At 41.6% G+C, this 26,480-nt stretch overlaps 2 protein-coding genes across 3 annotated transcripts in view; both read right to left on the bottom strand.

Moving 5' to 3' along the window:
* Positions 1 to 6,614, bottom strand: part of hmcn2 (hemicentin 2) — a 41,749-nt gene extending 35,135 nt beyond the window's left edge. The window contains exons 1-5 of the mRNA XM_084551437.1: positions 6,242 to 6,614; positions 4,531 to 4,601; positions 4,247 to 4,405; positions 3,604 to 3,726; positions 76 to 247 (exon numbers count right to left, since the gene is read on the bottom strand). Of these exons, the coding sequence (XP_084407563.1) occupies positions 76 to 247; positions 3,604 to 3,726; positions 4,247 to 4,405; positions 4,531 to 4,601; positions 6,242 to 6,500 (784 nt within the window). The 5' untranslated portion in view covers positions 6,501 to 6,614. The remainder of the gene's footprint in view (positions 1 to 75; positions 248 to 3,603; positions 3,727 to 4,246; positions 4,406 to 4,530; positions 4,602 to 6,241) is intronic.
* Positions 6,615 to 8,808: 2,194 nt separating this feature from the next.
* Positions 8,809 to 21,410, bottom strand: LOC311493673 (neuronal calcium sensor 1). Of its 2 annotated transcripts, XM_084552416.1 has the most exons (8): positions 21,350 to 21,410; positions 20,255 to 20,397; positions 17,326 to 17,350; positions 13,153 to 13,291; positions 11,127 to 11,205; positions 10,654 to 10,742; positions 10,492 to 10,569; positions 8,809 to 9,915 (listed from the first exon to the last, which is right to left on the bottom strand). In XM_084552416.1, exons 2-8 carry the CDS (start codon positions 20,316 to 20,318, stop codon positions 9,817 to 9,819), a joined length of 573 nt encoding a protein of 190 aa, XP_084408542.1. In that variant the 5' UTR covers positions 20,319 to 20,397; positions 21,350 to 21,410; the 3' UTR covers positions 8,809 to 9,816. The 2 variants fall into 2 exon arrangements, with proteins under 2 accessions (XP_084408542.1, XP_084408541.1); XM_084552415.1 differs by lacking the exon at positions 21,350 to 21,410 and having other exon boundaries at positions 20,255 to 21,097.
* Positions 21,411 to 26,480: the final 5,070 nt, after the last annotated feature.

Below are 26,480 nucleotides of genomic sequence, written 5' to 3'. Positions count from 1 at the left end.
CATCAGTTATTATTAGGCGCTGATAATACTGCCATTAATCAGAACTGATGGAAACAGTATAAAGGTATTTTCTACCAAAGGGATCGCTGAGCTCGATTTGTGGTGCTGGTCCGCTGAGAGACACGGTGACCTCTCTGAGGCTGGGGTCAAAGGGCACTTCCCACTTGTTTTCCTGAGCACTGTCATGGTTGGAGGACAGCAGGTGGACCTTCATGGCCTGAACTGTCTCCTCTACCCACTTTAAAACCTGACAGCAGGAGAAAAACAGCATTACAAAAACACAACCGAGCAACATGTCATGCTAGATAAGACGCACGCATCAGTGCACAAGGAAAACTGTCAGGTATGCCTTCTCAATTATGAAAGACAGGACAGGGACAGGAAGGACGCGTCTGTGGCCTTTCCAAAAGAACCCCACCAACCCCTTCCTTTCCCTGCTCTTTGTCTTCGAACTATTCTATCATCGCCAAAGTATTCCTCAGAGGGACTTTGCCTAAACAAAGGAAAAGTGAAACAGCTCAGCTGTCAAACTGATAACATACAGTTTTCTGCACTCTCAAGCATGTACTCCCAGAAGACTGTCTCTCACAGTGGTGTGTCTGTCAGGCAGCAGCCCCTCTCCTGAAACGTAGCTTTTATGAATCATAAAGGTTGTTCCTTAGAACAGAACATACATGGATACAGGAGTGTAGGAGTGTCCTGCGTTTAAGAAATACATTCATTGACTAAACTCAAACTGTATATTCACCAGTATCAAAGTGACTAATACAGCCAAGTCAATTTACGACAGAAATAGCAGGCTGTTTCCCACTTTTCTGTTGAGCTTAAGAAGCCAGATGTGGACCGACAGTAACGAATAATTGGAGAAGGCTCACTTCTGAGTCATCAGCTCCACCACTCAAAGCTAAGATTACCCAGAGGATGAAATAACTGGACAGATCGATTATATTTAATGCCAAAAACAGTCATTACATAGAATGTAATGTCCCTCAGTGGGTCTCCAAAGACATATCTGACAATATATAGTTTAGGTTTTGACAGGTGCTTGACGCTCTGATAATCATTATCATGGTATCGATTGCGAATACAGTTTTCCATTTATTTTCTCTAAAGTGAAAACAGAAGCAGTAACCTCCCCCAATACTTTAAAGTCCCATTTCAGTGGCCACATTAGGCCAATTGTCTTACATCTTCCAAAATCTTTACAAGCAACTGCTGCCCAGTATTTGTTTTGTATAAAGAGACATTATGGTTGAACTGGGTCTGTAACGAAACAAACTGAAAACATTTCTTCAGCAGGCCTTTTGGAGACGGAGCCAACGGCAACACATTTTAAGACATTTACGAAAAGTGAAACAAGGAAAGCCTTTGATAATTTAATTATCAGGCCTCCACTCTCTGTCTATCAGGTCCGCTGGGTGCTGACAGCAGCTGGTTCCTCTCGCCGTTTTACAACTGGAAACAGCTGTAAACTCTGCCACATGTGCAGCCATCACCAGCAGAGCAGGAAACTGCTAAGAAATGACCTAAATCTGCCCCAGGATAGTGTCTATGTCTTATGCAAGAGAGCAGGGAAGAATAGGCATTGCTCTGCCCTCAGACCTCAGATAAAAGGAAGTGGAGCACAGGGAAAGGACGACTTGCTGTCTGGGCCACTGCAGGTCTGGAGGAGCATGCCGAGTTCCTCAGCCGCTCCTTGCCTCAACCACTGGGAAAGCAGAGGCCCTTAAGACCTTTAAGTTGACTTATCTTCCAGGTCTGTTACAGGAAGGACCCCCTTCTGTTATTCATAGATGCATGACAGATGGGCCAGAGAAGAAGTGTTAGCTAAGGTTGGGTTGATATACTGTTCCCCTCACTTGTCCAGGTGAAGAATAAATACGTGACCATGCTGGGGTTAAGCAGAACAGCTTGACTCCAGACCTCCCAGTGGGCAGGGGTCAGCTTAGTCTTTACCCTGGTTTAAACATTGCCACCACTGACATTTGCAGGAAGATGTCCCGCTACAAATCAAGGTTATTAAAGTGAAACAATCCCAGATGGACCCCCTGCTCGTTTCCAGTGGGAGTTTGAACACACAGAGATTCCCTCTGTCATAAGCAGCCTGTATCTGAGAGACAACACCAAGCATGACTACACCAAGTGATTCCTTTGGGGAGAATGACTGTGGATGTATTACCTGAGTTTCATTTTATGCCTTACAGCCGTTATCATCTCCCTAAACTCACTACTGCATCCACATGATGAGGAAACCATATGGGCAATGTTATAAACAACTCTTAAAGGCACTTCAGTGGCGCATAGTCATTTCATTTCAAGCCAGTCACTTTTTGGAAGCTAGGGTATCTAAGCCCTCACTTTTGATCAGGGCCTCAGGCTACTGGTGACATAAATCCAAATCTAAGTTCAGCAGCGTGGTTTTCTTGTCCACACTCTGTTAACAGATTCTCTTGCTGATCATGATCAGTCAAATTTAAGAGAGTGTAAAGAGTGTGTTACTCCGAGCTGACAATGAGCCGTTGTGCGAGGACCAGGAGCCAATTCCAATGGGCAGCTGTGCTGGAAGGAGGGAAGCCATGACAGATCATATCCTGGGATTAAAGAGTAAAATAAGCAGTCTGTTTTCTCTCCACTTTCCCTCTGGAGACCACAAAAAAGACTTTGTATATTTCATTTGGCTGCACTTTATTAAACTGTTATTAAGGGAGAATATTTTGGTTAGATCTGCACTACTTCTGAGGTTTTTAAGGATTAAAGGATTTGCATTAATTTAGGAAAAGCATGCCACCCAAGAGCTATGATCACACAGGTCCAAAGAAAATGACAACAGCAACTCAGTGTAAATCCAAAAAAAAAAAAAAGTTCACAAGTATGCACGTTAATATGTAACCGTACACTAAGAGTGTGTCAAAATACTTGAGCCTACATTAGCACAAAGCCATCTGGGGCTGAGGTGTGAGGGCTAGACTGATTTGGTCTCCTATTCCCTTCATACTTAAGCACAGAAATGACATTCAAACACTCCTCAATCAGCTGGCAGGATTATGGAGTGATAATGAACCGAGCTGCCCCTAACACAGGCAATGTATGTTTAGCTAAATGCAAGCACGACTTGACAGGAAACAGACCCACACGCACGCACAAACACATCGGAGTTCAGAGGTTCAGTGGGCCACCAGTGTACAGAGCTGCTGGCTCCAGCTCAGGGCTGCCCAGCCATCTCCTGTGTTGACATGCAGGATACCAGTGTCTCTTCCAGAGGAAACTCTGGCTTCTTTTACGTCTGCCTGGGAAGTGAGCCTCGCTGTCTTTGGCTTCTGTGACAGGGCTTCTGTTACACGCTCCTTCCGATATGAAAGGATCACTTGCCATATCATATAACCAGGAAGTTTAATATCAGCACTGGAATCATTTGATTACACTAAATGAAATCGCTATTATTACATCAGTGGGTCAAATGGGGTTTGCGGCTGTTCTGCTCTTTCTCTACTCCATTATTAGGACATATAACACTTTAACATACACACTTAAATTCAATAAATTGTTCATTATAAATGTATGGGTTTATAAAGCACTGGTGATCTGTCAGTGCCAGTGACATACCTCATTGACCTGCTGCTTGTCCAAGTGAAAGATTTGTCCTGAGGAGGTGGCGGCAATCTCTTCATACGCCCTGTAACCAGGCTGGGAGCGGTCCCCGCAGTCCCCCGTCAACACAAATACTACCTGGGAACGAAAGGGGCAGCAGAGTTAAGAGGATTACAACTACTTGGTGTTTGCTTTCTACTGACTGGCTTTCAGCTGGCTTCACTGTGACGCTAATTGCTTATTTATTGTCGCGCTTCATGTAGGAGCTGACACCGAGTAGCTTTCCCCTTCCAGCTGAGCATTGGGAACTTCATTGGAATGTAGATCTTTCACAGGATGCCATTGCATACCTTCTGTTACAACATGAAACAAATGCAGAGATACTCAAACCTCTGTGGGTTGTGGCATGTATTTACACTTTTAGATTAAGCCATTTTCCTGATAGCATCAGCTAAACCAAATTTAAGTCATTCTGGGAGGCTTCAGTTCCATCCAAAACTAATGGGACGCTTGCAGGCATGTTTTCGTATCAATTTACATACTGAAGGTTTGGGTGTGAGGAATAACGCTGATACATGATCTTTACTAAATGGGCTGATAATGTATGCGTCAGTCTTGCCCTGATCTGTACGATCCTGCACAACTTTGCAGCTAGTACCTGTGATTGGCGGAGCTGCACCAGTTGCAGAACATCTCTTTTCAGTCGGTAGTCTTTGGCCCTGGCATCAGTAAAAACGTAGATGAAGGATCCAGGCAGGGAAACCTCCAGGGCTTTCTTTATGGCTCCTATACTCATTTCAGGGCAGTCACCGCCACCCTGTGCAATAGAAGAACACACATCTAAATATGTCATTCTAATTTTTATTCAGATATTCTTAATACTTGAACAACTTTGCTTTGTAGTCCAGCTTTTTGGACTATGGCTTGTGTTCAGTTTCCCACCTGGACAAACAGCTCTTGCAGATCCTGCTGGAACTTCTGTGGGTCAGTAGTGATGGACACAGGGCCAATATCTGTGAGGTTACAAATCATAAGTCAAGTCCACTGAATATGTTCTGTTCTGGTCCCTAAATAATAATGTATGCTTAAAAAAAAACAAGTTCTACCGCATATCCCAAACAAATACAGGCTTAGTACTGGATTTTTCTTGCGATTCCACAAAATAACTATATCAGAAACGTGGATTTAGTTGGTAATTCTCAGCAGCTCAGCCTCTATCAGCCTCTGTCAGCCTCTGTCAGCATCTACAGCGTCAAAATCCCCAATTTATCCAGAACGATGCCCTGTACCCTTTACACAAAACACAAATATAAATCAAACACATCACACAGTACAAGAGAGGCTAGATTGCTGCACTGACAAAATTACAATGTTCGGGTTTTCTTTAACACAAATCACAGAAAGCTGGCCAAAGTTTGAGAGATGACAGCGTAATCATTTTCTACGGCTGTAGTCAGCATTTTCAACTGGGTGACTTCCTCGGGTCTCCAGCAGCAGCGGCGGACCTTAGTGTGATGGATAAGAGCCTGTCAGGGCCTGAATCATACTGGGACGCCTTCTGGGCCCAATCAGTGGAACAGTAAACATTAACCAATACACAGGGAACGCACTGTCAAACAGCGCTGTCCGTAAACACAAGCTTTTCATTATGACTGAGAAGACCCTCATCAGGTAGGGTGGAGCCTGAGTGTGTCTGTGCGTGTTATTCCAACTGTCAAGAATCATTTTGAAGTATCATTTGTGAGACTAATGATACAAAGCCTGCAGACGTGCGTCAAGCAGATAACATTTCTAACTCAATCTCAATCTATTTTTTTCCCCTGACGTTGGAGGCTTTTAAGCCTCCGTCTCCTCCTCATGAGTGCCTGTAAAACACTGACAGCACTGTCACGCCTCTTTGTCAGTCACGGCGGCTTCTTTGCAATCTTGGAAGTTTACAAGGTCCCCAAGGGCAGGGCACATTAAACACAGACAAAATGTGTGGTGTTAGTGTAGCCCACCCCCCCATCGGCTGGCTAAACTGGGGGCTGTGAGGGTTTTCCGGAGGCTTGGATGGAGAGGGAGAGGGAGGAGCGGAGTGGGGGTGAATGTGGGGGGGTGATTGGGGTAATTACACACAGGCAGACAGCATATGCTTCTCATCAGTGCAAAAAAAAACAAAAAAAAACACCCTCCCCCATTAGAGCACTCTTATTTTCAAGTTGCAGCTTTTCCAAATAGAAGGGCAGGGGATGAAGAGCCTTACCTGTCCCACACATTAGTCACTGTGTAAGCTCAAACCGGTGTACTCCAGCTTGATATCTGATGTTCCTTACAAGTTCCAAAGCAGTGCCACATGTGCTACAGTCTCAGAGGCGTGTTATAATATGCTGTTTCTGTGATAGTCACTAGTCAAACTATTTAAATGACAACACCTGAACTTTTTCAAATCAAGGACAGTGTGAAGTACAAACATATCACTCTGGGTTTGTGATCAAATAAACGAGAAATGTTTGGTTGCGCTCTAAAATGTTGCCTAAAATATTAATGATACAACCTACATTAATTAACAAGCATGTTAAAGATTCAAGACCGACAAAGTCACAAAAAAAAATAAAAGTCAGATTTGTTGCTAATTATTCAAAGAATAAGGTTTCGTTTTGTCAAACAGTACCTGGATCATGGAAGGGGACCAGGACAAAGTTTTTGATGGGTCTGGTCCTCCGGCTGAGGGTCTTTTCCAGGATCCGCGAGGCGCCCTCTATCACCTGTTTCAGATCGTCGTACATGGAGCCGGTAACATCGAACACAAAGGCCAGGGTCGAGGCGCTGTCATCGGATTCATCACCCTCCTCAACCCGGGGGTCTGCCAAGAGTCCGTGCGCGCTGATACAGAGCGCCAAGACTAGGCACTTTAATAAGGCACCGGCCATTTTTCAGATTTACTGCATCTGTCTGCTGGAATGAAGCGAATCACATAAAAATTTAAAAGTAGAGGAAAGTTTTAAAAAGTTTTAGGTTTCAAAGTCACTCAAACAAGCCTGGGACTGCTTCCAGTAGGTAGAGAAGATATTTGGAACAATACGGCTCGGCTGAAGCACATCAAAACCACGCGTTAACTACTTCCACAGGAGCACATCCGTGCGTAAAGTTTGGAGGAGCGTGTGGACTGGTTCTGCGTTGGAGAGCCCCTGGAGAGCTGGTGCTCTGACGCTTCAAACGGGGGCGGAGATGGGTATTAAAAGGTTCCCGAGACCCAACCTGTTTTTTTTGTGTGTGTGTGTGTGTGTGTGTGTGTGAGAGAGAGAGAGAGAGATAGAGGGAGGGAGAGAGAGAGAGAGAGAGAGAGAGAGAGAGAGAGAGAGAAAGTGTGCGTGTAACTCGACCCTACTGTGACTTCGAGGCTTTAACCCTAGCAAGCATTCCCCATTCAATTAGATTTTCTCTGCAATTGAGGTGGGCCCCTAGAGACGCGTTACTGACATCTTTACGCACATTACCAGTTTAGTTTGGAGTTTGTATTTTGAACACGCCGAGAACATTGTCTCAGTAACAGCCTCGTTCTTATAAATAGCCGTCGTTTATATTCAGCTGACACCAATCTAAGTTTATACATAGCCCACCCTGAGAAACATCCCCTTGACATATAAATGGGTGAAATAACTTGTGGCAAACGGAAATGTCACTGTGCCTTTTGCTGATGTAGATAGAAACGTTATTGATCATTAAACATTATGCGGGCGCCCCTGGTATTTAGCTGTGTCTTAAGATATCAGACATCATGGAGGAAACCAGCCCTGATGTTATGCAAGTAAATAATTCAGTGTCTTCCAAAAGTGGCAGAGAACCAGAATATTATGAGACAAGAAGTTGGATATTCACTTGAAAATTCACTTCTGTTTTACTGCACATACTTACACATGCTACATTGTAAATTATTATGGAATGCAAAATAAATCGAAGCTGCGGTCAAAGGACAGAACAGTCTCCGGTAAAATGCCCCAGACCCTTAATCCTCTTAATATCACTTGCATCTGTCCTGATGAGAAGAAAAGAGAGAGCAGGTCTGAGCAGGCCCAGTGAGCCCAGCAACTTCAAAAACCACAGAGCCTCATTAACTCACCCTCAGCGTCAAGACATCACAGTTTGATGCAGTTCATTGTTCGTTACTGTGCAGGCTGAAACCACAGAGCAAGTTGGCAAGTTAGATTCTGTGTTTCAAAGCATAGCAGATACTAAAGCTTGACATGACACCTTTTCCTACAAGTGGTGTGGCGAAGTGCAATACTGGACTGAGAATAGATTCCATTTTAAATACAGTGCATCGGGGTCTGTGCAAACTTGGATTTTCTTGAGATTATCAGCGGGGAAGTTCATAATTTTACAAACAGATACGTCAGTGATTGATTCTACAAAGCAACCCCCTTAAAATGATCCAGAAACTAGTTTCTAAAAACACTTTTTTTCTATCCATTACAGACTACTACAGCAATAGAAAAGATAGCCACTTAAATGCATTTTATTCTGTGCTCTTATATTGTTAATCAACAGGTAAATGACAGTTATAATTTAGTAAATTATCATTTGCATAAGGCATAAACCAGTGAAGCTGATAAAACATCCCAATGATCTAACTAAAATAATTCAAGAATGAAAAAAAAAGGCATCATCACATGCTCTGGCCTCACACAGGACAAATACCAAGCAGACAATTGCAGCTACAGAGCTCTCAAAAGCTTTACAACCAGAATTGATGTCTGTTTGTGCCTCTCAATAACCAGGGCTTTGTGTTGCTAAGGGTGGAGTACGACGCTCTCAAAAGAAATACTGAGCCTCAATTCAGATGTAAGCTGTGGCAATTTGCCGCGTTGCTTGCTCTTGTCGTTCAGGATGTAGCTTTGCAACAGTGCCAACACCAGACGCTCGTGCTAACAGGGGCATGAAAAAACACAATAGGGCGCACAGACTGCAAACATAGTAAAATAATCTATAGAAAATTCAGTTCCACTTCAGCATTCCTCTTCAAATAAAAACCCTCACTCTGAAAAGGAAACTTCAGGATGTGAGAAAATTAACAACCCAACAAGTAGTAATGAAAAATGCAGTGCAATACGTCTCTAACACTTTGGATAAAAAATAAAACATCATTCCATATTTATGAGGAAATTCTCATAAATGCAGCAAAGCAGAAAATAAATTACCATTATATTTACATCATATAATATACACTACACTGTTTTGTAACTGTAAGTTAGTGTTCAAGTTATCACCATGTAACACATGTTTTTCCAGATTCTCCCGGGCTCTCTCCGTGTGACGACTGAAGCAGCAGTAAAGTTCCTCTGAGCTGTTCACGTGCATCTGATTCTTTACAGCATGTGAACAAGATGCACACAAACAAATCCACGAGAATTCAGCCCCTTGGACTGTCTGTGGGGAAACCACAACACCGTCCTGACAGAAGTGTTCATACAGAGTCCCCACTCAAGGGTGTATGCGGTGCCACGTAGCTGTAGAAGCACAGATAAATGAGATTCGCTGACACATTTGAATTCTCTGTCACAGATGATATACTGTTCACAGTCCTCGTTGGGAATGTAGACAAACAGCTACTTGACACAGATGTGGTATGTCCATGTGACAAAGGTTTGCAGTCCACTTCTGGGTGACCAAGTTAAATGTGGCTTCCTCCCATTACAGGTGTGATGGCGCTGTATTGGCGTGTAACGGGCTGGAGGATGCTGAATTGGAACCATCTGGGAAGTCGTAAGAGGGATTACCATTTGAACAGATGCACTGATGAAGTCATGGTACCTGAGTGTGTTCAGAGCATGCTACATAATTACTAAACAGAGCTGCTGCATTACTAAAAATATGTCTTCACAAGCTCACTTCACAGTTGACAAAACACTGAGCAGGATGTCAGCAACAATTGGCAGCGACCAATGCAGTACATTATGCAGTGAGAGGAGAGGGCTGTCTCGCTCTTCATTCAGCACTGCAAGACCATTTGATTGCCAGTAAACAAACGGCCTGTTTGAATTATTCATAAGAACAAACAGAGAGGAAAGTGGCTTCTTCACTTTGGTTTCAGCCCAGCCTGAATTTCCTTTCTTTTATTCTTTGCCCTGATGAAATAAGAATTACACAGTATTATCGTGCAGCTGAAGCATGACCTCACATAGAAAATCACCCAAGCAGAGAAGTATGTGGATCCTAGCTCATTAATACTCAACTCACCTTACATTCCTACACAAGTCCATCATAGAGGGACAATGCCTGAACAATAGAAGGGTCTGCCTTTGAACCTTCCTGGAACTCCTGCAGAGTCAGCTTCCCATCTGCATTCTGCAAAATGAAACAAAACTGAAGCCTTGTAAGGCTTTAACACAGAGTCACCAGCAGGGGGCAAAAGAGGCTCTCAGTCTAAATTATGGTACCCCTGTTCTATGCTTGGACTGATCTTTGGTTCAGTAAACTTGGATGGTAGCCACTCTCTGCTGATACAAATCACACAGTGCTGCTGTGCCGCACAGCTAGTCCTATAGACTGATGCTGGCACGCCCAATGCAGGCTGCGTCTCGTCTTTCACTAAAGCTGAGTCGGTTCCTGGATCTGCTGGAGTGGGCATTAGCACTGAGGGCTAGTGGTGGGGGAATCTATATATGTTTATAGACTGCAGGCGGTGTTAGTGACGCTGTGATGGCTACAGCTAATAGCTCTAAACTTAACAGTGCCCGTATCAAAGCCCCAAGGGGAAGGCAACAAAGGCAGTTTCAGTTCTCTTAATGCTAAACTACTAATTATTACTGCACTTGTACCAATGTCAAAGTTTGGTGTTAAACTTGTAAGTACGTAACATCAAATGGTACGTCAACTATAACTATAACGAATAATTACTGTCTTTGATATTTAAATACTAACCTTGTCCATCATTGCAAAAATACGGTCCACTCGCTTTTCTGGTGTGTTTTCTTCCTCTGGCAGTTCCACAGTGTTCCCCTAAGATATAAAATCATTGCACTTTATACCATGAGGCATTCAAATAATTCAGGATTAGATGTCAGATGTTTGGTAAAAACTTACCACCATCTGATATATGGCATCTACAATGTTGAGCATCTCATCACGGGTTATGTAGCCATCATTGTCAAGGTCATATAATTTAAAAGCCCCTGTATGGACACATGTTGAAATATAAACCATAAGCTTTACTGCAGCAATCTGATAAGTGAGCATTATATTGAGACCAGAAAGCTACAAAAAAATGCTGTAGAGGTAATTCTAGTAATGCCATAAATATTAATGATCACTTTACAGGTTTAAAAAGGTATGCTTGCAGCAGAAAGTCTGTGAACATTTTATTAGGAAGTTCTGTTTCCAAAAAATGGTTTGGTCATGACCTCAGCTTGTAGAAGCACTCAGAATTAGGGTTAATAATATTTTATTTGCTGTCCTCTCAGAACCCACCGGCTGTCTTTCATAGTAATGTGCGACGGTCACTCCCAAATCCTGTCATTTAAATGTAAAAAACAAGGAAAGAGAGTGCATCTTCTTACATCTCAGCTTCTCATCCAGAGTGCCCCGGGAAGTCACTGACAAGGCCTGGATGAACTCAGAGAACTCGATGCGTCCATCCTACACAGTGACAGAAGGGAGAGAAAGGGAGAGAAAGAGAGTGAAGGGAAATGGCCCAGAGACAAGACGGGCATCTTACTTCACACTTGCAGTACTTTCATAAACTTCATCCTGTTCTTTCATGATGCCCTTGCTGTATTCTGCTCAAAACGGGGCCAGACGTTTGCTCCAAGTCAGCTGCTATTTTTGCCCTGCACCTGGCTCTCTCCTGAGGCAGAAATATGTCACCTCTGGTCATTAGTAAGATGGATGCGACTGGCTCATAGTCTAAAAGTTACAGTACACAAACATACAAGCACTAGATATTAGATTTCACATTTCTCCAGTCATTCCCCATCATGAATGGCTATGACAGATAATTCTATCCAATAGGGGAGAAAATATTCCACTGTGACACGACTTTCCTCTCAGCTTTGTGAAAATCAGATGAATCGAGTCCCACCAGAGAAGGAAAAAATGTCCAATTACCCTCCTGAAATTGTTGCCATCGGCGTTATTCTGTGAGGCCACACTCTGCGCAGCGGATAGAGAAGTCCACTGACATGGATGATAATCAAACATAAAATGAAAGCTCAAAATGAGCTAATTCAACCTTGTGCCTCAAGCAACTGCCGATCAGATCAAACTGTGACATGTAATACAAGAAATGCTCACATTCGAGTGGAAACACAAGCAGTGCATTTAAACATTTTCCTGGTAGTGTAACTTCTGAAAGCTCCTGTTGAATTACAAAAGGTTTCCCTGCATTCTGTCACAACAGCTGACTACCTGTAACCCCACACAGGAAAAAAAAAAGCATTCTCCGTGGCCCTTAGGGTCAGCTATCTTTATCTCTACCAGACATCTGACTAGCCAGAAAACGCTGAAGTCATGCATTGCTGATTACATAAGTCATAAAACTGTTAAGATCAATGCATTCTCTAACTATGGGGTGCCTAACGCTAATGAAGGTCACAGATAAACATCAGACGAGGGGGTTGTCTGATCTTCCTGACACAAAGCCTCTTAACTGAAGTCAATAAACCCCCAGGGGCTCACCAGTATCTACAGTTTGTCTTCCTAAACACATTTGAATAATCATGTACAGCTGCAACGAGATGGATTATTTCAGACAAATGAAGCTTTAATTGGTTGAGCCTTGTTAAATCTTGCTTAGTCATCATATCTATAAATCCTTAGAGGATGCACCAGCGTAACAGAAAGACGCATACATACAACTTGTGAAAACTAATTTGGCACTGTTAAAAATCAATTTCTGGACAAAACTAAGGGTTACAATTATGTTACAGCTGATACTGTGACTCATCTTCTTTGCAAAGTATATTTTTTTTTGCACAAGAGTCATTTGTGCTGTTAAAACATTCCAGGTAGAGAATAATTTCAAAATATGTACATTTGGATTAACTATGAAGCTGTAAAATATACTAAAAAAGCAGACTTCATTACATACTGTAATTTGCACTGAACATGGAATTTCCAGATGTATACACCATGTCCTTATTACAACATATTCTTATTCCATTTTGGCCTTAATTTTTATTACATTTCAATGTCCGCTGCTTGTTTTGGACATTGAAATGTAATAAAAATCAAGGCCAAAATGGGTCTGAATAAATAAATGTATGCATGCAAACCTGAGAGCCAGCAGTTCTCAGTAAAAAAAGAAGGGACCAAGAATAATAAAGAGAATGAATAGGATTTCCATACAATGCTTTATTCTATTCAACCACTGGCTGGCCATAAATAAGGAGCTGTTGTTCTCACAAACTGACTTGCCCTGAATAAAGACCTTTAGATTAGCTCTTCCCTCATTCTCTTTTACATATCTAGCAGCAACGCCAGACAAACAGCCTGAAACTATTTTTTTTTTTTTTGTCATTTATAAGCAACAAAGGTATCTTAATATTGTTCTTCTTGTCAATAAAACATATAAATTGGATCACAAACCTTATTTTCATCAAAGACATTGAAGACGAAGGAAGCAAACTTGGTGGGATCTCCAAAAGGAAAAAACTGCTTGTATATCTTCTGAAAGCCCACGGCATCCAGCTGCCCACTTGGACAATCCTTAATGAAGCCTTTGTACCTGAAAGATAAATTTAGAGATAAAAAGTAAAACATCATTTAAAATGTAATGAGAATTCATAATAAAGACAACACTGACGCCACGTCCTCCCGTCTACAGTACTGTAGGCATTACTGATTCAGCTTGATAGAGAGTGCTAGATCAAAAAGGTAAAGTGCAAAGCTATTTGTCTCATTCACAGATAAGACGATCGCCCTAATCCAATAGCAAGCCCAGGGTGGTTAACTCTAATCAAATTACTCTCTGCTCCTCTTTTGATAATATGCGTGGCTGATAGATAAGTCTGAGAGCTTCCTCTTGCCCCTGGAAATGACATATCTAGAGAGCGACTTAACATCTCTATTAGCCTAAATATAGAAGCATTTCATAAGCAATTTCAAGCGCAGTCACTCAAAGGCAGGCAGTTTCCTTGTATGTCTTCATAAGGGGAACACAGCAGTCACGGAGTCTAACTACACTGTAACAGGTCAAGGAGCAAGAAAGAGCGTGTTAGCCTTTACAAAAATAAATGCTAGATGAATTGTAGGAGGAGGAGGAACTAACAGGGAAATAATAACACTTTCTAGTTATAAAAAGCACTGCAAAAAGCTTTTCCTCTTGATCAAGTGCAAAAATGACGCAAGTTCGCACAAGGGAGCGCAAGGGAGCGTATTCATCTCTGATTCAGTTGAGGCTGTACATAATAAGACTGGGCTATAATTAAGGTCAGAAGGAGAGAGAGTGTTCTGATGAAGAATGAAGGCCAGGACCGATCTTTTCCACTCTCACTCTGGTTCCTCACTCCTCTTCAACTATTTTACTTTTAATCTGCCTTGGAGATAATGAAGCCAGCCAATATATAGTCAAGGAGAAGGAGAGAAACTTTGAGGAGTAGCTGGTGGTAAAAATATTCAGCAAGAAGGGAACTAGGAAGAGAGCAAAACCATGTAATTCTTACATTTGAATTATCTGGAGATACACAGGAAAATGAAAGCATAGCTCTCTATAATGCAAAATATAACCTAATTGGTATTCAAAGTGCAGAAGATACCATATGTATAATCCAAAGCCGAGCTATTTCACCTGAAGTCTTTATTTATTTTTAGTGCACCACTACGGAATATCAAATCCTGCAACCTATATTACATACACTGTATACAGTATAGATGTTTAGGCAGAAAGCGTTGTGAACTTATTGGTTTATTGCAAAATCAAGAAGAGAATATAGCATGTAGCAGCATGTTTGCATTCAAACTATAAAAATAAATTATTAGCCACATTTCACAAGACATAGTTTGTGAATAATTTCATGTGGGTCAAATTTTATTTTGCAGCAAAATTAATCTGGAATATACTGATGTGCTTGTCACTGATATATTCATACCAGAGCATCTGTTTTCTAACAAGAAACTGGAAAGCAAAAATTACAGTAAAGAATGAGTTTTGATTGGCATTTATGTGAATAACAGTGGCAAAATGCTTTCCTGTATCCTTCACTGCAATAACAGATGAATTCAAAGAGATGAATTAACAACACAGATTGCATAAATAACGTGGGATGAGTTGATGAAGACCATCATCATGCCATTATGCCCGACAAAATGAAGACGTTTTAAAGGGCACGTCAGTAATTTACACGTGAAGTTCAGGGCACTCATCATGAGGTGTGAGTCTTGTGAAAACATGTCCTCCGTGGCTTTGTAGGAAGTTTTTAAGACTTGGGCGTCAATCTTAGAAATTTAACAGAAAGTCTATTACATTTATGGGAAAGAACTGTTTATGATTCAAATTAAATGGCATCTTGGGTTGGTTTATGAGAAATGTAGGAACTAAAATAATAAAATACCATGTCAGTCTTTGCTGCTTTTACTTTGGCCACTTTTTCTGTTTCTGGTAAGTCACTCACATTTAGGGAATTTTTTAATTCATTTGAGTGTCTTTCAGCTGAATAGCTTTTCTTTTCGTTTACAATCGTGAGGACCTGAAGGACTTGCTATATTTACAATGACGTAGCAGGAAAGTTGAAGAGTACACGTCTCACAGTAAGAAAATCGATTCAGCAGAACCATAATCATGCACTCCTCTTTTGGGAAAAAACTTGCACCTACCCATACATGGCTCCCATACATGTGTGCAGCAGAACTCCCTACCTGTGAATAGATTGATGTGTACAACTGATGCAACCCCCTTTAACTAGTTACATGTGATGACCTATTTGAACTGTTAAAATATGATGTCATGGCCACTGTAAAAGCCTGCCCATGCCCTAAACTATTTTATATAGATTAAACAGTGCAGTTATCCATACACTGGTACAGTAAACACAGTAGACACGGCATCACTGCGTGAACATGTTTGTGGTGTCAGCTATTAATCAGATTCAGAAACAGAATCACTTTCATTTGCCAAGAAGACATAATGTACAAGTGATGTTACTTGGTGACACTGGTGCTAAGACACACACACAGTCAGCTTGTACTTGAAGTAGTGTAATACTGGAACTGCATACTGTACTTGTGGGGACATAACAGACGTGCATCAGACCACACTGGGGAGTCGGCATGAAGATAAAGTATTTATTACTGGCACTGGCGACTCCTCCTTGGCATCTACTATGGTGGCTTGTTAAAGAGCTGTGCAGGGTGTTTCTTTAGCCCCAGCCTAGTTGGCTAGAACATCACTGAGCTATGGCATTTTGTTATTGATTTCAGGTAGGCCTCGGGCATACTAATGATGTTCCCTTAGAGGGGAATTAGAAAGGGGAACAAATTTAATGCACAACACAGGCATTTATCTAACCCTGCTAATTCTTCTGTGTCTTTTCCTGTGCTCTAATTACACGCCATCTGGCATTTCCCCTGGTAAAATTCCCTCTCATCCCTCACACTCAGCCGTGTTGATTGCTGTTGATCTTCAAGTGAGGACTCATGCTAACTTTCCTGTGAAAGACTGTGAGAGTGATGGTGAGCTAGCTGGCTGCACAGCCGGTAGGGTGGACGTTTAAGGGGGGTGGGAGGTGTTCCGCCCCAGTGCACTCAGGCAGCCCCAAGAGACAGGCCAGTTCGAAGGCTCTGGACCTGCCAGTGCCCAGTGATATCTAATGCTGCTGCTGCATGACTGTGAATGTGCCCCGGCTCCTTTCCCCTGTAAACCCCCTAACAGGGGACACGCAGCGCAACTAGCCCTCGAGGCAGAGCACTTTTCATGCATGTGGAATTAGGTCGTGAAATGCAAAACCAAAGCAGGACAACTGAAGTGTGAACATGGAAGAGTGATCACTTTATTATAGTGCTCCCTCTTCTGATATGCACTGCCCTTTGTTGATTTTCAAAGAAACAATAGCCCAACAGCAACACACAGCAAACAAAACGGTCATGCTTGAATCTCCTCTGTAATGAAAATGCACTATTTTATTGGAAGATTATTACCCAACAAGTAATAATATGCCTCTCACCTCAGTTTTCTGACTTATTTTTAACAAAAATGCTTCATTTTGATAAATGTATGTACACGTTTCAACACTATGAATACAGACTGGGATCAGACAAAGGCTAGACCTCTGCAGGATGATTCTGGTGCAGGTCACAGTGACTAATGGGTACAGAATCTGACAGGAAGGATTACTAATCACCAGCCTTGTGGAGGCTCTGTGACCATGCAGTCATGAGTGCTTGAAAGTGAAACAACCTTGCGCCCCACGCCATTCTTCTGTTATCAGACATCCCTTTGGCAAATAGAGCAAAAAAGGTTGTAGAGGAATGCATCACGGACATGTTTGCATCAGCTTTATCAGCAATCAAAGTCCTTCGGTCTCAGAAAGGCTTCAAAGTCATTCTATTTTCAGAACCCATCTGTCTTCAAGTCAGTGTGAGCAAGATGGCTTCAAATCAACTATCAAAACAACTATAAGCACACTACCCATGAGCTGGGCAGAATTTATCAAAGTGAGCTTTGCAAGAGGGCCAAGGTAAAACCTTCCAGTTTCCAAATAAAAAATGACTAACCACACATTAGAAAATGAAAAATTCTCATTTAAAATGAAAGCATATACTTACCACTGCTGCACCTCTTTCTCTGTGACTGTAAGAGAAATAAAGAGTGACATTAGCTTGGAGGAAAACTTTGGCTGTCCTAGAAAAAAACTAGCTAGCTGCTAGAGGAGGATGGTAGTTAATCATCTTGGCCCAATCCTTTCTTCTGTAAATATATTCAACTGTGTCAACATAAAATTATTTGAAAACAGCTATGTTTTATTGAAAGTAGAATTAATTGACTCTAGAGTAATATTAAAAGAGAAGATAATTTCTCCTGGCTGGTGTAGTAGTAGACAAGTGGGAGTTAACCCTAGGGAGCTGCAAAAAGACAAATAAGGCTGAGGGAATGAAGGTCAGCCACAGATTTAAGAAAGAGAACAGTTTAGGCAGCAGGAAGTGTTATCGTGCCCACACAAGCACCATTATCTGCGAGGATCCCATCAACCAATCCCACACATATTTCCCTTGTCTCTTTACTTTCTCTCGAGTAGCCAAAGCAATTTTCGGACTCTTGGCCCTTGGGATCACTAATATAAACAAGGGCTGGAAATCAATAGCATTAGTTTAACCAGGTGGTCCTTTGAGAGAGACCTGATGCTGCTGTTGAAGTTAAAGAATAGCTGCCATCTACTACCACTTCAGTTAAGCTTGGTGCAAAACAAGAGCCTTCTAAACTCAGCAAACAGCTTGTTAGTTGATCGCTAGTTTCAGCTACTGTAATGTTCAACCTTGAGCGACTCATAGTCATAGTGACTATAAAGATATACAGCAGAGAAAACAAAGCAAACAATGAGTGAGAAAATGAATATATAGACATTCAGCAGACATTTTATAGGGCCATTATTCAACACAGAGACATTATAGGAGACTGGTCAGGTAAGAAGGCATTCATGACAAGAGCAAATTAAATATTTTCCATGAAATGTACATGAAACTGACTACTGCAGTGATAAAGCAGAAACACACAGAGTCTGCTGATAAGGAGACCAGGTCAGGTAGCTTTCGCCTGCATGTATCTCCATTTCAATTTGTTCTGCTCAGCGTTTCACCAAGAAACCCATCATGTGACCATTTCCTGGGCGATAAATGTCAGGGTCAATCTCACGACTGTCAGCCAAGCCAAGCCACCATTAAATTGGCCTCAAAAGCCAATGTAGTCTAAAACTGAGGCAATTTACCAGGGCTATGATTTAATAAAAAAAATTATGTAACTTAGTGAGAGGCAACAGGAAATAATGCAATCAGTCAATAGCAGGAGAGGGCTGGACCCACTCAGCCGGTTAGCCCTGCAGGGTCTGCTAGAACCCATCCAGCTTCTGTCACTGTGACTGTCATCGACTCTTTGACAACTTACAAAATCATCATGCCATTACACGGGCTTAGACTACGTCCTGCAGACATTTTAATAGGTCTTTTCATGTCATGCCAGAACAGTCTAGCATTAACTTCTTTAGAAGAGCAGGTGAGGCTGCAAGTTTTCACTAAGAACACAAATTGTTTCTCAGAGCCTTTGAACAACATAATGTTGAATAAAATGTGTTTTACTGAAAATGGTATGTCGTCATTATGAATAATTTACAAATTTACAACAAAGGAGAAGACTGACATCTACATACTGTATATTTCCTTGAAATAAACACGCCTTGTTGGCTGCCTCTTAACGCACAGACTATTTGCTGGGAAAAACATCCATTGCCTATTGCCACTGAAACAAAAAGACACATTGGCAGTGAGAAATTTACGTAGTCCCCAATCTGTCAAGAAGCAAAGGGAGGCATTGACTAAAATGGCAGACAAGTCTTCTCATGGGAGAGCAAGAAAAGGAGGCAATAAGATGAAGGAAATCAGAAATTATAGTCTCAAGTCAAGCAACAACAGAACAAGGGAGAACGATCACACTGGGATAGAAAGCTCGGTGCCCCTCTCAGCAACGCTAACCAGATAAGATCCTAATTATACTATTCCATTCCCTGCTCAAAGAGGGCAATTAGGGGGTAAAGTGAGAGAGACAGGGTGAAAGGGTAAGAGAGACACAGAGAGAGAGAGAGAGAGCAAAGGACAGCAGCGAGCAGTCCAGCCCAGCATGAAGCCCAATTTTCCTCCACAGCAATTTCCTGCTACAACAGCTTTCCTTGGTTCTGCTGTGGAGAGACCCACCACACAAATAACACTGTCATTAAGCAGCCTGTGGATGTCAACTCCCACCCACACCTGCACACTGTATTGCTCAAATAATAATAATAACGCCGTGCTCCAGAAATAACACACAAATGATTTATATAGCGTCTTCCGAGGAGACATTTAAACGAGATCTCTGCTCAATTTTCTTTGAAAGCTGTATGACAATTTCTGTTTTTTCAGCAGGAAATATCACGAAAAAGCTTCTTCTGACAAGATGGTAAAAGCAAATTTCAATTTGAAATGTCCTGATACATCAGAAGGGATTGACTGGGAGCGACTTAGATTATTCCCAAACATTTCTGCAATGTAATTTCTAAGTATTTAATTCACACACTGCATATTCTGTATCTATCAGTCTCTGTGCAGGGAATCTGTAAACAGCATTTAAGACAACATCCTCATCTCTAAAACTCTCCATAATCATGCATCTCTTCAGCATGATTCAAAGATGCTGATTACAACTTAATCAATCACAAATTGCTGCACAACATTTAAATGGGGAGTTTATTCTCAGCTGACATTTAGATGCAGCTCAGTTCTATCAATACTGAGAAAGGTGTAGAATCCCAATACATCCCAGCAGGCTGGGCTATTTACTGTAAAGCCAGTGTGGTGCACAGTGGGTGGAAAATATGATTAGAAAACGGCAGCAAATAAATCAATATTCATATTCACATATTGTGTATTATTTTACCTATGGCTAAAATGGTTCTAAATTCTTATACAGGAAAGCTGAAAAGAGTTTGTGCAGAATTTGCTTTGTACTCACAGTAGGTTTTCCTTGTCAACTCCTCCACCACCTCTGGCTTGAGCTTGCTGTTTGATTTACCCATGATCTTCAGCTCTCCTCCACACCTCCAAATCCACCTTGGCACGCAGCACCTGTTACTACCTCCTCTCCAGTCTGCTCCTCTGCCAAAAACATACAATAAATGTGGGCCAGTTTAGGTGAAATTTAGAGAAAGATGCTTTTGTTTTGGTTTGTCCAACTCCCATTCAAGCTAAAATTAGTCTGTCCGTCTATGTGTTTCACTCTAGCTGTGATGATGATCTGTTCGGTCATCAGCCCTGGCACTCCAGACAGGCTAGTCAAACCCCAGGAGCCCTGTGAAGAAGGGCCAGCAGGTTGTTGGGTCTATACGAGCGCTACTGAGTGCCTATGTGTCCGCCTCATTTCTTCACAGCAGTCTGTGGGCGAAGAGTGGCGTTTGGATGCGTTGCTACCTTCGTCCTTGGATACAAGAGTCACTCAGTGGCTGGGTTAAGCACGCTCACTCTCTCACAGTCATTCTCTGTTCTTCTCACTCCTCCCACCCCTCCTTTCCCACCAATATCTCTATTGCTCTGGGTAAGTTACTGTAGAAAAGAATCCTCCCTCTTGACAGCTGAGATAAGGAGGTGTGTTAACTCACATACAATGAACAGAGCTCGACTTGGATGCACCCAGCTGTACCTTGCTCTCACTCAAAGCCTTAACTTTAATCCTTGGAATTTATACAGTTTAAGTAAAAGGTTTTTACAGGAAGCAAAAAGATGCCAGGTCTCTTTGGAGTTCTACACTTCTAGATGCAAATTGAAAAAAAAAAAAAGAGATCTGGTGCTGCTCTTAAAATAAGCGTGTGAGCTGTCTCCTAAGTTTATAGGCGGATCTGAAGAGTGACAGTTTTCTTTTCTCCTCCATTCTGACTCATATTTCTCCCTCCTTCCTGGCTTCACGACAGCATGGCATGGTGATTTCCTAGTCTCTGTCACAGCAGCCGAGATAATGGAATTTCTTTGTATCGCAGGCCTGACGGTGGCATGCACCGATGCCTAACCACAGCAGCTGTCTGGGCCACAGAATAGAAAACTACTCTATACGCACTAGGCAACTTCACTGCAAACATCTGCTCCCTGTGTCCACGGCGGGCGATGTCCTTCGGAGGGATGCCACGCTGGTATTCACCATCTTGTGTTTGCTTGCGCCTTGTGATCCTGAGTATTACTTAGTGGCTATGGGAGTAAACAGACAGACAGACAGAAGTTACAAAGGAAATGGCATGTGCCATGTTTCAGTGGGAATGGGACTGTGTTGTCACCTAGAGCCACAGACACACGAGCGCATGACTGGAAAAACACTCAAAACAGACGACCTTTCTGCTATCTGCTAGAAAGCTGTTGAATGCAGTCTGTAAGGCAAAACACAACGTGCAGCAAGAAAAGTGTTTTATTAAATGTAATTTAAATTACCAACGTCTAAATTCCAGGAAAATTAAGAAAATGCAGTACAAACAACACAGTTATTACACTAAAAAGACACTAAACAAACAAATAGCTTAACTAAGACACATCTAAAGAAATGTGTTTCCAAATGTCTATATGTTTTGTTTGACATGAGAGAGAAATGTATACAGTGGCGCCAGCAGCAGGTGGGATGTTGCCTGGCACTACCATAGCAACACACAGTTTATGGCTACAGTACAACAGCTAGGCTAGTCATTGTACTCGTTTGGTACCCACGCTGTTCCGTTATAGCTCACAAGACTAAAAAGAAAACGCAAAACACGCGTTGAAACGAATAAAAGCGTTTCCGCATAAATGGGTTTTTGTGCTTACCTGCGATACAGAAACGGGAAGTCCAGACAATGTGTCCCACGGCAGGAGCAGAAGAGAGACGCTGTCCAAGATTGTCTGCCTCCACCGAGTTCCGGAGCGAGCGAGACGCTGCTGCGCGCGGATGGCCGTCCGTGCTGCTCTCTGGTGCCGCCGTCAAGGAGTGACGTTGCTGCTGGCCCCGACCAACTCAGCTCAGTGCCAGAGACACTGACGTCGCCGTACCAATGGTCATACACTGACTCTTTGTATGCTTTAAGAGCCTTTACATGTGTCATTATTTATTCAGTGAAAGGCTAACTCTTTGGGTCGCATTATATGCCATGGCAGTTTTCCCAAAATGTAGTACGTACCAATTGAGGAGAAGCAAAGTAGTGGGTTTTAAATAGCTTTACATATCCGTGGCTTGTTATTGCAATACTTACCAAGTTTACACTGTCATTTCTCAACGGCATAAATGTAGCAGTAATCACTGTATATTTGGCTTATCAACCGTTTAAGTCTAAAAGTACCTACTTAAATAGACTTTCATAAAGTTTGATTCCTCAAAAGGCAGGTAGCTACTTTGGATAAAAACACCACAGTTCCCACAATGCAGCTGACCCCAGCTTGACCCTGCCTGGCAAAAGCTCAGGTAATGGTCAAATTCCACCCAGAAGGCCTTAACATAGACTTTCATTTGAAACTTTTAAGTGTGAAGACCAAGAAATAACCCCAATGACATAATCTCGGTTGTTTCACTTTGATGACATAAAAAAAAGCTTCCTTCATTGCCACAAAAACATCATACAGCTGTTTCCACAGGTAGTGATCAAGATTGCAAGTTATATATTGTGTGTATGCGTGTAATTTTGCTGTAATATGTCCTGTGTGTCTGTAGCATTGTGCAAGTCCTAAACCAAAAAAATAAAAGAGAGAGACATGGCAAATTGAGAGAGAGCACACCAGGAAAATTCAGATTGGGTCTATCCAAACATAGCCTACTATAATTACTGATTTGGAGAGTGCAACGCTAGAGGGAAAATTATATACAAAAACAGACATACTACTAGATAAAGAAAGAAAGAAATTTCAAATTGGTTTGAAGGAAAATAATAATGTTCTATAATAGTTCTGCTGTCTTCACATGTATTGATTGGCTATTACACTACATGAACGATGCAAGGACAAGTTTTCCCAGGAGTCTCATTTGTATGTTTCCATATGCAGCTCATTAAAATTCAGTTCCCATCATCAGAACAGAAGTAAAACAGAAGTTTACTTATAGGATTTGTTCGCTGGCGACTGCTACACCAGCATTCTATAGCCCAATATGAGCTTTCTGCCAATTCATGGGAGGGTTGGATCAAAATCTAGGCTGTCTGACTTGGCCAGCTTAGTATTCAGTGCCCTTCCCTGCAGTCCCCTATTGCAGTCAACTGCAGTTACAGTAGTCTCATGGGAATAGAGGGAACAAAGCTGAGCACAGGAGAGAAGGGCCATGGCAAAATGGGGTAAATTAATAAAGCTAAATATTTCCATATCTAGTTTTATTCAAAATAAGCTAGACTGAAAAAAACAAATGTATTTTCAACTACCTAGATGGTAGTCGGACAAGCAGTAAATGGACATAGTCTGCCTGCAAAACATAGTTTAAAAACCAACCATTGGCGCAGATTTGCAAAATTCGCATTATATTATATGTTTGTTAAGAGTCTCCATTAATTAAAGTTCCCATGAAACAGCTAGAGGTCTAAATTTGTTTAATTCAGATATTTCTCGTAACAACAGTCTGCTCTGATTGGTCAGCTCCAGGAGCCAGACCAGGCACTGCACTTAAATGTTTGAGCCAAAGCCAGCATTGTTGCTGGAGAGACGCAGGGATTGTGAGGTAAAACTGGCCTACGCCCCCAAGTGCAGGATGAGTCATCAACATTTGTACTTCGTTTTCCAAGAAATATCAAACTCTAAAACACTATTACCTTCAATACCTAGAGCTTTTTGTAATTGTTTGGCTGGATACTGCTGCATAGGTGACTTATAGTGCATGACATATCATAGGGAAACATAACATTTGGTTTAATGGGGACTTTAAAGTTGCTCTCTGATATAATTTATAATTAAACTGCCATTACTTCAGGGCACACTTTATACTCCCTGTTGTTTATAGCTATATCACTGACAAAAGTCAGGGGGGAAAGTAGCATGTAGACGTCAGATTGATGTTGCATCTAACTCCCACTGTTATTTTTCATAGTATCTGATATTCATTTACATTCAGAACAGTGGCATTTCCATTGAAGACCAATGCAGAGCATCAAACAGTGACAACGGTGATTACTCATTTTCCTTCCATCATGCCATCACTGAAAGGCGCATCACATCAAGAGCACGTCCCCTGAAAATGATTCCACGTAATTACTTAGATAATTGTCAAATTATCAGAAACCACACAACATGATCGTTAAATCATAATCCGCTACACAGGGGCATCATTAAAAGCCCTTGCAACTTGATATGCTGACATACGCTAAAACAGCTGGGGAGTCTACACAGCCTGGAAACTATCTGTATATTTTTGTAGTGCTGCTGAGTTTCAGCATCCTCAGTATCACATTACATGCTGGAAAGTCATCATCTCAGGATTGACAATATGCTGTCAACATCATATTTGTCTTAATTAGCAGCGAGAGCAAAAAACTCCATCAGCAGGAGGAAATATTACCGGGTTTGCAGATTTTCCTATAGCTATTGCAACTTGAAGAGAGACACACACACATACAAACAAAGCACATAACGATTGAGAAAAACATCCATATGTTGGAAAAACTGAAGTCATGGGCCCAGTTCGGGGATATTTTTACGTGTGGCTGTAACTTTGATTCCACATCTGATCCATCACTCTGGCAGTTTTATAAATAGTTGCATGCCTAACTTTGAACTGAAAAGCAGCTTTAGAGAATCAGACATGAAAGGCGGGCTAGATTTAACCAAGGTCTTTTAGTTATAGTGACAACTGATAACTTGCAAGATTTAAAAATAAATAAATAAATAAAAAAATAACACACACACAATAAAGCTAATTACAATACAATTATTTCAGTAATCAGTTTGTCCAGTTGACATCCATAATCCTTCTTTTCCCCGAATACTGTAAAATGTTAGCATCAATGCTTATCCTCCATGCAGTAATAAACATAAAGAGTTTGCCATAAAGAGGCAGATGAACATTCATATTTGTTGCGGACATGAATTTTTATAACAGCGTGACAGATGGACAGGATGACAAAGAGCAGCAGACATACGAGAATCCTTTTACGTACGAGCTAGAGCCACTCTACATAAATGCATCTCAAAAAGAAACTCTGAAAGGTCAGGGCTTACAATGAAAAGCTTGGTTAACCAAATGTCTGTCCCAAAGGTTGTAGCGGGTGACATGCAATTTAGAGGGATTATAAGCATAGTTTCTGACAGTAGAATTAGAAGAACCGGGGCAACAAAAATGCGACCGCATTTAGCAGAGGATGAGTTGTCTGTGTTTAACTTTATGCCACGAACATACGTTTGTTTTTCCTCAGTAACTGCAACCAAACAATCTTTTCCTGAGGCATCATCTGTTGTGCCCACTTGAGTATCCCATATGGCTAGATATGTATAATTTAGGATATCATAAATATAAAATCGCTCCCATCCTCATAGCGAACAGACATGGGTATAGGGACCCAACATCACTTATCACGGTCTGCTGTGCTCGGTAAATCCAGCATGGCATTTAGGTTTTAGTGGAGGAACGGTGCTGGTGTAATGCCTGCGACACCCAGCTGTTAATTCAGACTGACAACAGGCAGATATCTGGTAGACTAATGGCAGATGGGGCTTGAATCCTAGGTTTATGGAGATAAACTATACCCCCTCAGGAGGAGAAATGGACGGAGAGGAACAGAAATAGGAGAAGGGGGTCAAACACTATTTTCAGGACGGTGTAACAACAGTTTAAAGTGTGGCTATTTCGGGACATTGTGTTACTTTCATTGCAAGAAGAATGTTTTTGCCTGTTAAGTTTTGATGTAGGATGAAATCTGAAGGGCCCGGATTTACTGTATTTGTATTATCAAAAGGTGTATGAAACGTTATGATAAAATTCAATTTACATTTCATATTATTTTTAAGACTAAACTAATGGCTGAATCTAGGGCAGCATCACTCATCCAGCCCACTTTAAACTGTAGAAGACCATAATTATAGTCACGACCCACAGAAAATCAATTATATCTTTAATTTTATTGTTTCCATTGTAAATTTCCCTTCAGGTAAGCAAATTGGCATCGGTTTTATGTCAGCCATGCTCATAAGGGATGCTATATTGTTACATTCTTGTGGAGGAGCTTGTGTTCCCTCCCAGTTGGCCTCAGTTCGTTCACAGG

The sequence above is a fragment of the Chelon labrosus genome, assembly GCF_963514085.1.
Source record: "Chelon labrosus genome assembly, chromosome: 9".
NCBI lineage: Eukaryota > Metazoa > Chordata > Actinopteri > Mugiliformes > Mugilidae > Chelon > Chelon labrosus.
Note: the sequence above shows the minus strand (reverse complement) of the source record. Positions and strands in the feature narration are given on the sequence as shown.

Coding starts and splice junctions, on each gene's coding strand:
- LOC311493673 (XM_084552416.1), bottom strand. CDS start 20,318: ATGGGTAAATCAAACAGCAAGCTCAAGCCAGAGGTGGTGGAGGAGTTG. Junction 13,292..17,325: donor GAGAAAGAGGTGCAGCAGTG/GTAAGTATATGC, acceptor TTTATCTTTCAG/GTACAAAGGCTTCATTAAGG. Junction 10,743..11,126: donor TCTGGATGAGAAGCTGAGAT/GTAAGAAGATGC, acceptor GTGTCCATACAG/GGGCTTTTAAATTATATGAC.